This window comes from Myxine glutinosa, chromosome 1 (assembly GCF_964187855.1).
Source record: "Myxine glutinosa chromosome 1, kmMyxGlut1.1, whole genome shotgun sequence".
Classification (NCBI taxonomy): domain Eukaryota; kingdom Metazoa; phylum Chordata; class Myxini; order Myxiniformes; family Myxinidae; genus Myxine; species Myxine glutinosa.
In genome coordinates, this window is record NC_136261.1 from 402,729,079 (window position 1) to 402,742,848 (window position 13,770).

The 13,770-nt window shown below is 45.4% G+C and overlaps 1 protein-coding gene across 1 annotated transcript in view; it reads left to right on the forward strand.

The window, feature by feature from the left end:
• The window catches only part of LOC137417223 (E3 ubiquitin/ISG15 ligase TRIM25-like), a 49,310-nt gene that overhangs the window by 4,347 nt on the left and 31,193 nt on the right, over positions 1-13,770 (forward strand). Inside the window, exons 2-5 of the mRNA XM_068103058.2 lie at positions 3,666-4,325; positions 4,968-5,063; positions 6,443-6,676; positions 7,433-7,455. Coding sequence (XP_067959159.2) covers positions 3,711-4,325; positions 4,968-5,063; positions 6,443-6,676; positions 7,433-7,455 — 968 coding nt within the window. The 5' untranslated portion in view covers positions 3,666-3,710. The remainder of the gene's footprint in view (positions 1-3,665; positions 4,326-4,967; positions 5,064-6,442; positions 6,677-7,432; positions 7,456-13,770) is intronic.

Consider the following 13,770-nt stretch of genomic DNA (forward strand, 5'->3'; position numbering starts at 1 on the left):
TTGTGGATATCATCTTGGTCTTTGGTTTTACCCCTGAAAGGTAAATTCCTTGATGCCAAGAGCAGTGTTACATCTAGGATTCTCTGCAAGAGAGCTCTATTTTTCGCTGTTTCTCCTTGTATCTGCTTCTGCAATTGACAGTCAATGCCACTAACTGCCATTACAGATTGTTGCAAATTCTTCCACTTCAAGTTGCAGTCTCTGTGTGCCTTATTGCTCTCATGGCTTGGGAATTTATCATACATACGACGCCACTTCACATCGGACATTTTATATCCATGTTGACTGTTCAGTGCACTAAGGGAAGGTCTTTTTTGTTCATGGGAGAAAAGCACACATGGGATGCAATACAGTGCATTAGTACTTTTGCTATGAATTACCCAGTCTCTCTTCACCTTTTCTCTTCCATTGGCTGCCTTAGTATACTGCAAGTGTTCTGGGAATGGCTTTCCCTCTGAATCCTGTGGCATTCCTTGGTCTTCATCTCTTGTGGCCAATTTCCTAACAATAGTCTCCCTGTCCAAAGCAGTTATTTTTGCTGGCCACAAACCTGGATCATCTGATAGAAGATTCTCCTCCTCTCTTTCTGTGCACCTTCTCTCATTTGCTCCATCCTCATCATCTGCATTGGTACTGCCAGCACTCTCCATCACCTCTTCCTCCACTTCCACACTCCTCCCTAACAAAACTGTATCACTTGAAGAGGGCCCTGGCTCTGTGGAGTGTACATGACGCATATGATAATATAGCCTATCCCATAATATAATACAATTTTTAATAACATCAAAACCAAAATTTCAGTTCCTACCATTTTGTTGACTTGAATTAACTGTTGACAATAATGTCAACACATTGAACACAATGCTGCTCACCTTCTTCAGTTGGGAGTAGGGCTGGTTCATTATCGGGAGACAGGGCTACTGAGCCTGAAGCTGCATCTGTTGGCCTGACACCCGACATGGGCAACAACAACAATAACAACAACAACATCCATTTTAAGGCCATTTTCCCTGCTAGAGCGGGGGTTAGCCTTGTGGTCCCCATGACAATCTTCTCCATTTTGCCCTATTTTCTGCATCTCTCCTTGTTAACCCCCTTGCCTGCATTTCTTCTTCCACCATCTTTAGCCAAGTCTTTCTCGGTCTTCCCCGTCCTTTACTTCCTTCCACATTCATTTACCATCACTCTTCTCAACCAGTCACTTTCATCCTTCCTCAACACATGACCAAACAATCTCACCCTGTTCCTCTTCACAGCATCAATCACAGGCTCTATTCCCATCATCTTTCGCAATTCATCATTTGTCTTCCTCTCTCTCAACGATACTCTGCACATCCACCGAACCATTCACATTTCCACCCTTTCCAGCCTTCGTTGCTGCTCTACGTTCATTACCCATGTCTCGCTCCCATAAATCATAGCACTTCTCACACATGCAGCATACACCTTTCCCTTCAGCTTCAACGACACTCCCCTCCTCATCAGCACGCCACTCAGTTCCCGAAACTTCTTCCATGCACATCTCACTCCAGCAACCATTGCCGAGTCTGATCCACCTTCTCCATTCAGCATGTCTCCGAGGTAACAAAATGTTTTCACACCTTCCAGCTTCACGCCGTCTCCAAGAAACAACTCGACATTTCCTCCATCTGCAGCTCCCTCTGTGCACACCTTACATTTGAATGTAGCTGCCACACTGGTTAATGACCCTGTCAGACCACTACATTTTTGATGAACCCACTCAGCGCACATTGTATATTGAATGGAGTTCACTCCGACACCCTTCCTGCACACAGCACATGGCCACTTCCCAGTTCTTTCCACCTCACCACATGCTTTACCACTTGCCATCACCTTCGTCTTTCTGATGTTCACCTTCAGACATTTTGTCTCCATACATTCCTTCCACTTGTTCATCTTTTCCTTCAGTCCATCCATACTTTCCGCAATCAACACCAGATTATCTGCATACAACAACTCCCACGGTAAACCCTCCTTTACATTCTGAGCCAACACCTCCATCACAGCCACAAATAGTAGTGGACTTAATACTGACCCCTGATGCACTCCCACCTTCACCTCAAACTCACCACTGTTCCCGTCCTTCGTCCTTACAGCTGTGCGCGCTCTTTTGTACATTGCCATCACCACTCTGATCAACCATTCCTCCACTCCTAACTTCCTCAATGCCCATGTCAATACTTTGCGTGGAACCCTATCGAATGCTTTCTCCAGATCAACAAACCCAAGAAACAACTTCTTCCTCCTCTCCATGTACTTCTCCTGCAACTGCCTCACAATAAAGAGCGCGTCTGTCGTTCCTCTTCCTGGCATAAATCCAAACTGCAATTCGTCGATCTTCATCTTCTTCCTTATCCTCCTCTCCAACACCCTTTCCAATACCTTCATTCCATGCTCCAATAACTTTATCGCTCGGTACTTTATTGCTTTATACACCTGTTTTGAAGACCTGGAGGGAGGAGTGGGACTACTTATACTATTGAGGCAGGGGCAGGGACAACTGATTTAGTATGAATAGCTTGCTGAAAGTTTGCCTGCATTGATTAAATGTTGGCTAAAAGAGGAGCAAAATGTAAACGCTCATAATTTTCTGTGAAGATATTAACTCGCTCTGCATTTTGCTCCTTTTTTAGCCGACATTGCTAGCTCGGGGAGCAAATTGTAACGTTAGGTAGCCTATGGACTAGTTAAGCAAACAGGTTAATTTCCACCACTCATGGACTATACCCACCTTCCTTTGTGAAAAATTGGGTCACATACTGTTGTCCTTTCTTTTCTCTCTCCTGATTCACAAGAACCTGATACCAAATGTAAAGCATGGTGGTAGAAATATTATGTTTTGGGGCAGCTTTGCTGCATCAGGGCCTGGGCATCTCACCATCATAGAATCTACTATGAATTCTTCATTGCACCAGAGGGTGCTTGAGGATAATGTGAGGCCATCTGTCGGAAAGTTGAAGCTCAACCGAAGGTGGACTTTGCAACATGACAATGACCCTGAACATACCAGTAAATCCACCAAGGAATGGCTGAAAAGAAGGAAATGGAGGGTTCTGGAATGGCCAAGTCAAAGCCCGGATCTAAATCCCATGGAGATGTGGGGGGATTTGAAACGAGCTGGGCATGCAAGAAATCCCTCGAACATCGCACTGCTGAAAGAATTCTGCATGGAGGAGTGGACAAAAATTTCTCCCAGTCGATGTCAGAGACTGGCAGACAGTTATAAGAAACGCCTACTTCAGGTTGTTTCTGCCAAAGGGGGCAATACCACCTATTAGAGCCAAGGGTGGACTTACTTTTTCCACATGCGAAATTTAAATTTATGTTCATTTAAATCATACAATGGACTACAAAATATAAATGTTTCATGATATTTGTTATATTATATCACCTTTATCTATCAATATTGTTGAAATGAAAATCAAATAGCTGTATGTTGAAATATGTTGAAAAAGTCAAAACTTTACATGGGGTGTACTTACTTTTTCACTTGACTGTATATATATATATATATATATATATATATATATATATATATATATATATATATATATATATATATATATACATATACATATATATATATGTACATACTTGCTCTTTCATTACTTTAAGATTTTCTAATTTTCCATCTCCATTTGCAGGTTTCAATTCAACCCTGCTTCACACTCTCCTCCAACCCCAAGGAAATGGCTTCTTCTTCTGATTTCGGAGTTATTTTGGATGAACTAACATGCCCAGTGTGCTTTGATCTCTACAAGGAGCCCACTGCTTTGCCATGTGGCCACTCATTTTGTCGTGTGTGTATAGAGACATTCTGGGAGAACAGGAAAGAAGACACAGGTTGTTTTTGTCCAAATTGCCGTGAGGTTTTTCCACAAAAACCAAAGCTCGAGAAGAATGTGATCGTTGCCAACTTGGTAGAAAATATGAAGTTGAAAAAGGGAAAGGTTGGGTTGGGGGTTGAGATCGGAGATGCAGAACATGGTAATGTAAATGTTAAGGAAGGAGTGAAATCAGGGGGCAGTGAGAGTTACTGTGAGCTTTGTAATGGAGAGGCAGCCAAGAGGTGTGTACCTTGTGAGATCCTCTGCTGTGAGAAACACCTGAAGCCTCATCAGCAGAAAGGGCACAAACTGGTGGATCCAGAAGTGAAGATTGAGGAACTAAGATGCACTCAACATGGAAAGCCAATCCAACTCTATTGTAAGGATGATGAGAGCTTGATGTGCTTGATGTGCACAGGTGGACAACATCAAGAACACAAAGTTGTTGCTGTGGAGATTGCTTATGTTGAACTGAAGGTGAGTAAATCAGTGAAAATGGTTGTTGTATGAATTTTATCCAAAATGTTTTGTAATGTATTAGGCCTGGGTTTCGGCCTGATTTTTTTTTTTTTTTTTTTTTTTTACATTCCGATTGTTCTTTCTGATTCTTTTCTGATCAGCTTGTTACATCATGGTCATTGAATTTTCCTAACAAATGTGAGATTTCTGAGAATGAGTGTCTCATCAGAATTGTTAACCTGCGCTCGTGAAGCGAAAGGCAGGGTTAAGCATTCGGGAATGTACATGCGTGTCTGCATTAAAAAAATCATTTTCTCGGCAACCTTTGGCCGATTGACATGAAATTTTCACCATCGGAGGGCCTCCTCCTGTGGAATATTTTAGTGAATTTTATGATGTCACAGGTCACGTGGTACAGGTGCCATCTTGGGAAAACCCCCAAAAAATTGCACCTCGATATCTCAAAAACCGCTGCACAGAAATAATTGAGACAGGTCTCATTGCAAAGAACTCTCCATGCGGAATAACACATGTGAATGATGACGTCATAGGTGCCGCCGTATAATGTGCAGTATTTGTCTAATTTTGTGCAGGATGTTCCTTTTTAATCCACCACAGGTTCACGATTCTTCACTTCAGTTGTTTCTTTATTTTGTGCAGGGTGTTTTGGCTGCAAAGTATCCGGATGTATCACTGTCAATGGAGAGCGTGGCATCCCAACTACAGCAGGTTCAGGAAGAGGAAGAACAAACAGAGGTAGGAATCATCAAGGAATGGGTGTTCTTGGAAACTTGGAAAGGGTCATGTCCCCCACCCCCTTCCCTATTTAAAAAAGGAATGCACACGTGGGAGCTTGTCACTCTCACCTTTATTGTCCCCCGTCGCACAGCGGAGCGAAAGGGGGACTATGGTTTTCCCCTCCGTCCGTCTGTCCGTCCGTCCGTCCATGCGGGCGTGCGTGCATGCGTTCATGCGTAAGCAAAGGACCGCATTTGAATTTGGTGTGTGGGTGCAACCCATGTCAAAATCCACGATGTCCGCCGCCATGTATGTCTGAACCTTGTGAGCTGAATATCTTGAAAATTAAGCGAAGTACCAACTTCTAATCCGGTGCGTGGGTGTATCTAGGCATAAGGAAGAATACTTTTGAAAATTGGGTCGCCACGTCAAAATTCAAGATGACCGCCGCCATGTATGTTTGAACCTTGTGAGATGAATATCTTGAAAAATAAGCGAAGTAGCAACTTCTAATTTGGTGTGTGGGTGTATCTCGGCATAAGTAAGAACGCTATTGAAAATTGGGTCGCCACGTCAAAATCCAAGATGGCCGCCACCGTATATATGTCTGAACTTTGTGAGCGAAATATCATATCGTAGCATGTTTTCTGCGTCTTCCACTTTGTCAACTCGCATCACTTCCCCGACGGGGGACCGAGGCGTAACGCTTGTTTCTCTGGAGATCCACAACTGGAGAAGCACTGAAGGGTTTTAACCAAACTTGGCACAAGTACGGATTTAAATTCAAAGGATAAAGTGATGCCATTTTTGTGTTCAACAGGTGAAAGGTCACATGCCCTTTACGTCTTATTTTACAGACCACAAGTCGAGTTAAAAACATCAAATGTATACTTCATCATCAAAAAATGATGTTAACATCATCAATAAAATAAAATGAAGTAAAAATATCATCAAATGTAAACTCTTCTCCTTCCCTGTCTTCCTCTCTTCTCTCTCTCCCTTATGTGATCTTTAATTTTTTATTCAACCTTTGCGATGAAACGTAACAGCGGGTTAACATCTAACATGGACAGAGGCATATCCATCAGCACATTTGCTTTGAATTATATTTTCTATTTCCACTTTTCTCCTCTTTGTGCACCAGTTTTGAAAATAAATAAATTGAAATCTATAAATGTTAATTTAGACTTATTAGATGTTGAAATGTCCGATTGGTTCCTGGACTCGATAATCTTTTCAGATAAGAGTGCCCACTTCATTTTACCTTCAAAACCCACTCCTGGTACCAGTGATCTGATCCTATCAGCCATAATCCATTGTACCTTTTGTTCGTTTCTACATATTCACTGAAAGTTTCTTCTTGATTTTTGAATAATTCAAACAATGATTCCTCCCAGAACTCCAGCAGAGATGCCGAGGACAGGTTGGAGGAGAAGCGGATGTTGGTGTGCCAATTTGTGAATGAATCTGTGGATCTGATGAAGAGTCAAATCAACAAGAGAAAAATGGAGAAGCTTTCTCTTCTTGGGAAGCAGAGGGAGAAACTGGAGCAGCAGATGGAGAATCTACGTGAAGGAAAATCCACAATGGACACAGCATTCCAGGAGCTGGAGGCCGTTTGTTTTCTGCAGGTGTGGTTTGCCATAAATGTATTACAAAAGTTGTTATGTTTAAAATATATTGTTTTGGGGGAGTCTGTCAGTATTCCAGTACAAGCCTTGAGTTGAGTGAGGCCTTATTACATGTCATGGCAGATGGTAAAGGTGCAGTATACGATACAATGGTTCAAAAATGATTAATGAAATGGACAAGAAAGGTAAGTGAATGCATTTCCAGGTGTGTTTACGTCATCATAAAGTGAGATTTAGGTTTTGTCATCATGAAGGTTTGGGATGAGAGCGAGTTCATGTCACGGTCTCCAAAGCAGTGATACAGCACGACTACCTGGTCACTGTTGAGGGTTTCAATCATTCCATTCAAGGATTGTATCCAAGGGATGTTCATGTGGACCTCCAGGTACCATGACATCATGGCTTTCATCATGTGCTGGATCATCGTGAATATTTTGGTTTATCCTGCGCCATGTTTATCCAGGTAGTCAAAGTTACCTGTGTGTAACCACCTGGAGAACGTTAATGTCAATTATGGTCAAACAACTTCTTCACATACTTTGTTCCTGAATGATTCAATGTTATTCATGTGAATACTGTTCAGGTTACAGATTTTCCTTAACAAATTGAAAACGTCTTTCTTTATTATCCCGTGCATGTCAGTCCTCCATCTCCTAAATGCTGACTCAACCTCGAACACTCTAGTATTTAATAAATAAAAACAAACGTTCATTCATTCAAATATCTGATCTCATTCTTTGTTTTCTTCCTTTTCAGGGTTCCAAGAACATGCTGAAAAGGTGAGACTGCATTGGTGTGCGACATGTTATCAGCAAATCCTGATTTTTTAAATTTTTTGACCCAATCGTGTTTCATATTTCGTGTTTCATTTCAATTAGTAAATAATAAACCAAGACAAAATAGAGGGAGACTTTGAGAAATAAGAGTTATTGAAAGAATGAGGGTTAGGGAAAGAATGAGGGTGAGAGGAAGAATGAAGGTTTGGGAAAGAATGAGGATGAGAGTGAGGGGAAGAATTCGGGTGGGGAAAGAATTAGGGTGAGGGACACATGGGGTGAACAAGATGTTACTTATTCAGGTTACTCAGTTGTCTTCCTGAACTTGATTCTTTCCTCCCTTGATTTTCTTCCCCATTTCTGATCTATAAATGAACGGTTTTGGGCTGACTAAGGGAGGAGGGTCATTATAAAGTTCATTTGTGTTATTAATTAGACACAAACTTTAATAAGTACCTTTAATTCTCATTGATTCTCATTTGAGTTTATGTTTACAGTTCATTCCTTTCTGTCCTTTTCTTCGTTTTCTCCCATCCTCATCACCTTAAAACTATTAATTTCTAAATTGTCAAGATCTACTGTGTTCATTGATAAACTCGAAGTCTCGAACATCCTTGAATATTCTGTTCTGCTCATTTCTCGTGTTCCACCTTGTCTTATTGCTTCTTCTCTCCATGTCCATCCATGTTCTCTGCTCACCTTCTTCTAGAACTCCTCTTTCTAATTATTCCTCATTCCATTCCAAATAATTAAGAAAATTCATGGAACACCTTACCCCACACTGTCTTGAGAAAAAGGACTTTTGGAAGGGTCTTTTCAACTCGTGGTTTACTTTTCCGATCACGATCTATATTTTTGTCTGAATCTTGATATTTTCCAATGCTGACAGCGTGAGCGGCAAATTTGATTGGTCATGATAGCGAAAATTTGCTTGTGTCCAAATACTGCTAAACTGGAGTTTTTTGGAGCTGCCAACAAGGGGATTTGTATTCCACAGTGTTCAAAATATAAAACATTAGTTGAAGTACCCGGCGTTGCCCGGGGAAATTCAATGCAATATGTATCTTGAAATATTAAGGGGTGCCAATTTGATTGATGCAGCTGCATGAAGAATTAAATGTATTGTTGCGGTTTTTAGAACCTTCACATGTAAATTTAGTCGTAAATTCCCTTATAAATAACCCCTGTGTACATTTCCCCTTAATTGGCCGTTAATTGAAATAATTGCACCCGAGTTAGTCCATGTACAACACGTAGCGAACCATAGGACCTCTCTATAGTTATGTCATTATTCTGTGTTTCAGTTAAGGACCTGTTCCCAATAGTTGACTCTGCGTTGCATCAAATCAAATAAGATAGGATCCCTTGCAATATCCCCGTGGCCTCCTAAAAGTGCCAGTAAGGCGGCATTCGCCGCCGTTGCATTGGGTGTTTACTGGCTCCACATCGCCCAAAACTCCATTACGCACGAGGTCATCTCGGAGAAGAAGGGGGAGGAGCCTCCAGAAGCATGGGCGTGGCCCCACCTCGTCATCAAAGGTGGAGTCAGGGAGCCCTTACCAACCAACCAGAGCTCGGTGCGCATGGCTTGAGAGGGCGTGGCAGGAAAGATCTGGCAAGTTTGAGACGGTTCCAAGGGGTGATTATAAAACCCCTGGCGCGAGGCCCCAAAGAGGAGGTATGAGAGAGACACGGGAGGAGGCACGAGAAGCAGGTGAGTGATCCAGCCGAACCAGAGAAGAGAGAGGAGAGGGGGTGCTCGTATTGCGGCAATAGACCGAGACCCTCTAGGGCCCTATTGTTGCCGGAAATTGAGACATGGAGCTGCTGCAGGAAGCCCTGCCGGTGTAAAGCCGAATACGTGGAGCTGCCGGCTCCCCGCTTCCAGCCTGGAGCGGACCTGCTTGCTGTGCCCTGCCAAACCTTCCAGCCCTGTTGTCCCACCTGAACCTTCTCCTTCCAGCCATTCATTCCTGCCTGCGATTCCATATTCGTGTGAGTCTGTTTGTATTGTCCTGTGGGGATAAGTAAGCTTGTATAAGGATTTGCGTTGTGTCTTCTTCTTCTTCTGTAAATTACTTTCGTTTCTTCCTTTGGTTTCTTTGGTTTTGTATAGTTAATATAATAAATACCTGTTCCTCCTTACTTTGGTTTCATTCTTGACCGATTGCTTTCGTGATTTCTTTCAATTGAGTACCTGTGGCACGATTTTGGCCGAACCGCTTTATAATCGGGTTTAGTCCATTGCTAACGGCTCGGATTCCGGATTGCTAAACCGCTCGGCAAATACCATCTTGTCCGGGATTCGAGCGGTACTTGTCTCCCTGTTTTGCGGAGGGATTGATAAAGGTATTCGGGCTAATACCTGGACCAATAACCCTGATCAATCCCACCCTGCAAAAGAGCGTTACAAGTACCAGGACCGGTCGGACGGCCAGCTTAAAAAGACGAGGGGATTAAACCCCCCTCAGTAAGGGAAGTGCCATCCCCCGGATCCGTAACAATTGGTGTCGGGGAGTGGGATTTGGACCCGAACCAAATTTTTTAATCCATCTAAAAATTTGGTCAAAATTTGGAGTGGCCGAAATTTTGTTTAACATCCAAATTAAATCGTGCCATGGATGATCAAGGTGATCACATGCCAGTAGGGGAGGTAGAAGAAGGGTTAGAAGCAACCCAGGACCCCAGGGAGGACTTGAGAGAGGGAGAAGGAGAGCGATGAGGATGTGGTAGAGGGGGTGGCAGGCGCACGAGATGGTGGCGCTTCACACGAGGTTGCAGCAGCACCAAATGGCGCCGCGCACGTGACCGCAGCAGCGGCGCCGATGGACTGGGGCCTATTCTGGGAGCAAATGAGGGCCCTTATGGTCAAGGCGAGTGAAGACGTTAGGGTAGAGGGGGACAAATCAAGGGCAGAAATGAGGGCCGATAATGAGCAATTGAGAATTGAGACTGCGACCAAATTGGAGGATTGGGAAACCAAATCGGGGGGCTAGAAGCCAAATTTGAGGGGTTAGACAACGGGATGAAAGGGGTGAAGAATGGGTTAACGGGGCTAGAAGACAAGATGGATGGCAAATTGAGGGAAATAGGGGAGCAATCAGCCTGGGAAATTAAGCAGATGGGGAATCAGATAGAGGAGGTGAAAATTGGGTTAGAAGGTAAATTGGATGCCCAGAGGAATGATTTGGAACCGATGAGGGTGGCATCTACCAAATAGATGGGAGAGATGGGGGAGGATATAAGGCGCGGAGTGGGCGAAGTCGCAGGGGTACGCGAGGAGGTAAAGCGGGGTGAGGAGCGCATGGAGAAAGAGGTGAGGAACAGTACGGCTAGGTTACAGGGGGGCATAGAAGACCTGACGTGGGGAGTAGAGCAGCTGACAGTGGGACAAAAGGAGTTAGGGGAGCAGGTGGAAAAGAACACGGCGGTAATAGGGGGGTTGAAGGCGACGCAGAAGGAAATAAAGAATGAGTTAATAGCGATGAAGAAGGAATGTCAGATGGTACATGAGGGACTGACGAAGAGGTTAGAAGAGGTGACAGAGACAATGGAGACGAAGGAACGGGAAGTCAGAACGCACATAGAAACGACCAAAGTGGCCTTAGAGGGAGAAATTGAAGGGGCGCACCGGGAAATAAAAGAGGTGAGACAAAAATTAGAAGAAGTGGAAGAGGGGGTAAGTGAAATTAAGAAGAGACGGAGGGAGACTAAAAAGGAGATAAAGGAGGAGGTGATAGAATTGGTGCATGGTTTGTGCTCACAGCGTGATGATGTGCTTACTGACCATATAAAGAGTTTGCAGGTGGCGGAAGAGGAACAAAAGAGAAGAGGTGCCGAGGTGAGTGGCGATATGCTCGGGAATGTATATGGTGTGAGGGGAGATTCAGTGAGCTTGGGTGTTGGGCTAGACCCGGGCATTCGTGAAAGGCCGCTGGTGAGGTGTGCGACTGGTCCAGAGTGTGTGGAAAGAGGAGGTGTGCGAGGATGTCTGACTATGGGGTTTGTGAGGAAAAAGTGTGCACCGAGGAGTGAGTGTGCTGTCGAGAGTGAGGGTAAATGCACGACAGAGTGTGGTGGTGAGAGTGACACAGAGTACGAGTTGGTTGTGGCAGGTGAGAAGGAATGCACACCTGGAATGAAAGAATGCACACCTGGAATGGTCGAGCGTGTGCGGGAATGCACATCTGAGTTGGTGGTGGCGCGGGTGCGAGAAGGCACATTGAAGCGTGTGATTGGGTGTGCAAAAGAGTGCACACCCCTGGTTGTCACAGAGGATGTGACCGAGGAGTGGGCGCGAGGAGGTGTGTTGATGACTTGTGCGAACGACGAGTGTGTGCCAAGGTGTGCGGTGGTCAGGTGTTTAACGAAGTCTGTGACTGGAATGAGTGTACCTGGGTGGTGTGTAAGAGAAGGTGCAATGACGGAGTGTATGGAGACACCTGGATGTGTGTGGAGGAAAAGGAACGAGTGGTGTGAGTATGTACGGGGAGCATCGACGTTAAACGGAGCAGCGGTTAGACCGATGTTTAGCCGAAGCGAGCCCTCGGTCCGTGCCGGGCTTTGGGTACTGCAGGAACCGGCGGGGGTCGTAATCACGACGGTTTTAAAAGAACCGCCGTGCGCGACCCGGGCCGGGCCTCGCCCTGCATGGTCGCGTCCGCGCTCTGCTAAGCGGAGCGGGCGGCCCGGTGCGAGGGAAGGTAGAAAGGGTCGGGACGGCGACCCCTTGTGGTTGCGGTGTTCCGGCCGGGCGAGATTGGGCCATCGGGCGGGAGACCGAAAGGCTCCGTGCTGAGGTGGACCTAGGAATCTTGGGCCGAGTAAACCTCCTCCCCTGAACCGAGTGCCGGACGGATCCAACCGCGGTAGACGAACCACCCGCATTCATCGCTCGGCTTTGCGAAGCCGAGCTTTGAAAATGTAATTTCCCATGCCGAGGCTCAGAATAATGGACGAATAGGGGTAGGAAATTGATGATTGGCAGAAATGATTTGGGAATTTGATGGGCAATTTGATTGGCAAAATTGAAATTTGATTGGAAAAAAAAAGAAAATTGGATGGGCAAAAATTGATAGTGGGAGATGCCTGATGTGGAGGAATGGCAAATCTACCATCCCTCCCATATCCGGGCACATGAGCTATAGATTATGGGGTTTGGCAGTGTAAGCTCACTGAGGGTGGGTTAGGATAAATGTATAGGGACCTAGAGATGACCATAGGTAACGGTAGAGTTAAGTAGCGACATGTACCTGTAGTAGGGGTAGATTAGTTGGATGATAACGACGAGGGAGCGCAATAGTATAAGGGGCGACTGGGAAGCGTGAGTTTTAGAAGGGCACCAGGTAGTGTAGATGATGCAGTTGTGTGTGTGAGAATCTTGGTGTTGAGCAAATGAGGCAATGCTCGTGAATGGTGCCGTGTGTGTGAAGGAGGTGATGCAGTGTATGAGTGAATAATTGTGATTGTGAGTTGTATCGAGAGTTGAAAGTGTATTGAGCAGCGTATTGTGGAAAGTGTGAGGTGATTGTGCATTGTAGTGAATGAAGAAACCTGGGAGGAAAGGAGGGTGCAAGAGCCACCAGGTGTGTGTGAGCACAGGTGTGCAAGTGAGCAAGTGTGTGGAGAATGGTTGAATGGAATAACTGGTCTGGAGTAAATGGAGAATGGAATGGATGGTGTGGAGTGAGTATGGTGGAAAACGTGGAGTGGAGTGGTTGGTGCGAAGGGAGTGGATGGGGAGGATGGACCCCCATCACGAATACCCGGGGAGGGTAGTTTAAGAGTAGGTAGAGGGTATAGGTAAATTGTGGTGGATATTGGCATCTGTGGTGCGTGTGGAAGAATGGTGGTTGGATGGGTGCATTAGTGACGTGGAAATGGCTGGGCGTGTGGCCTGTTAGTTTGTGTGGTTGGTTGGGCACTCCGCCACTGTGAGGATGTCTGCCAGGTGAGGCCGCAGGTGGGCTCTGGGAGCCGGTAGCGTTGTGGATGGGGCCCGAGGATCCGGAGGACGGACCCAGGTAGCCCAGTACCAGAGAGGGCACCGAGGGGGTAAGTGCCAGGGAGGGCCTTCCCCAGTTAGATAGGTTAGGGTAAAGGAGCAGGTAAGCTCGGAGGCAACTACAGTGGCGGAGGTGTGCAGGTGAGCGGACCTGCTGGGAGTGCCACACGACCCAGTCCTGAAATTGTACAAAGGCACAGGGAGTTGAATCGGGGGAGTGAGACCCCAAATTGGAGAGCGCCACAGTATGTGCAATGGGAGTTCGGTTTTTAGAACCGCATAGTGTCAGACGGCCAATGGTTTGGCAGGGAAAG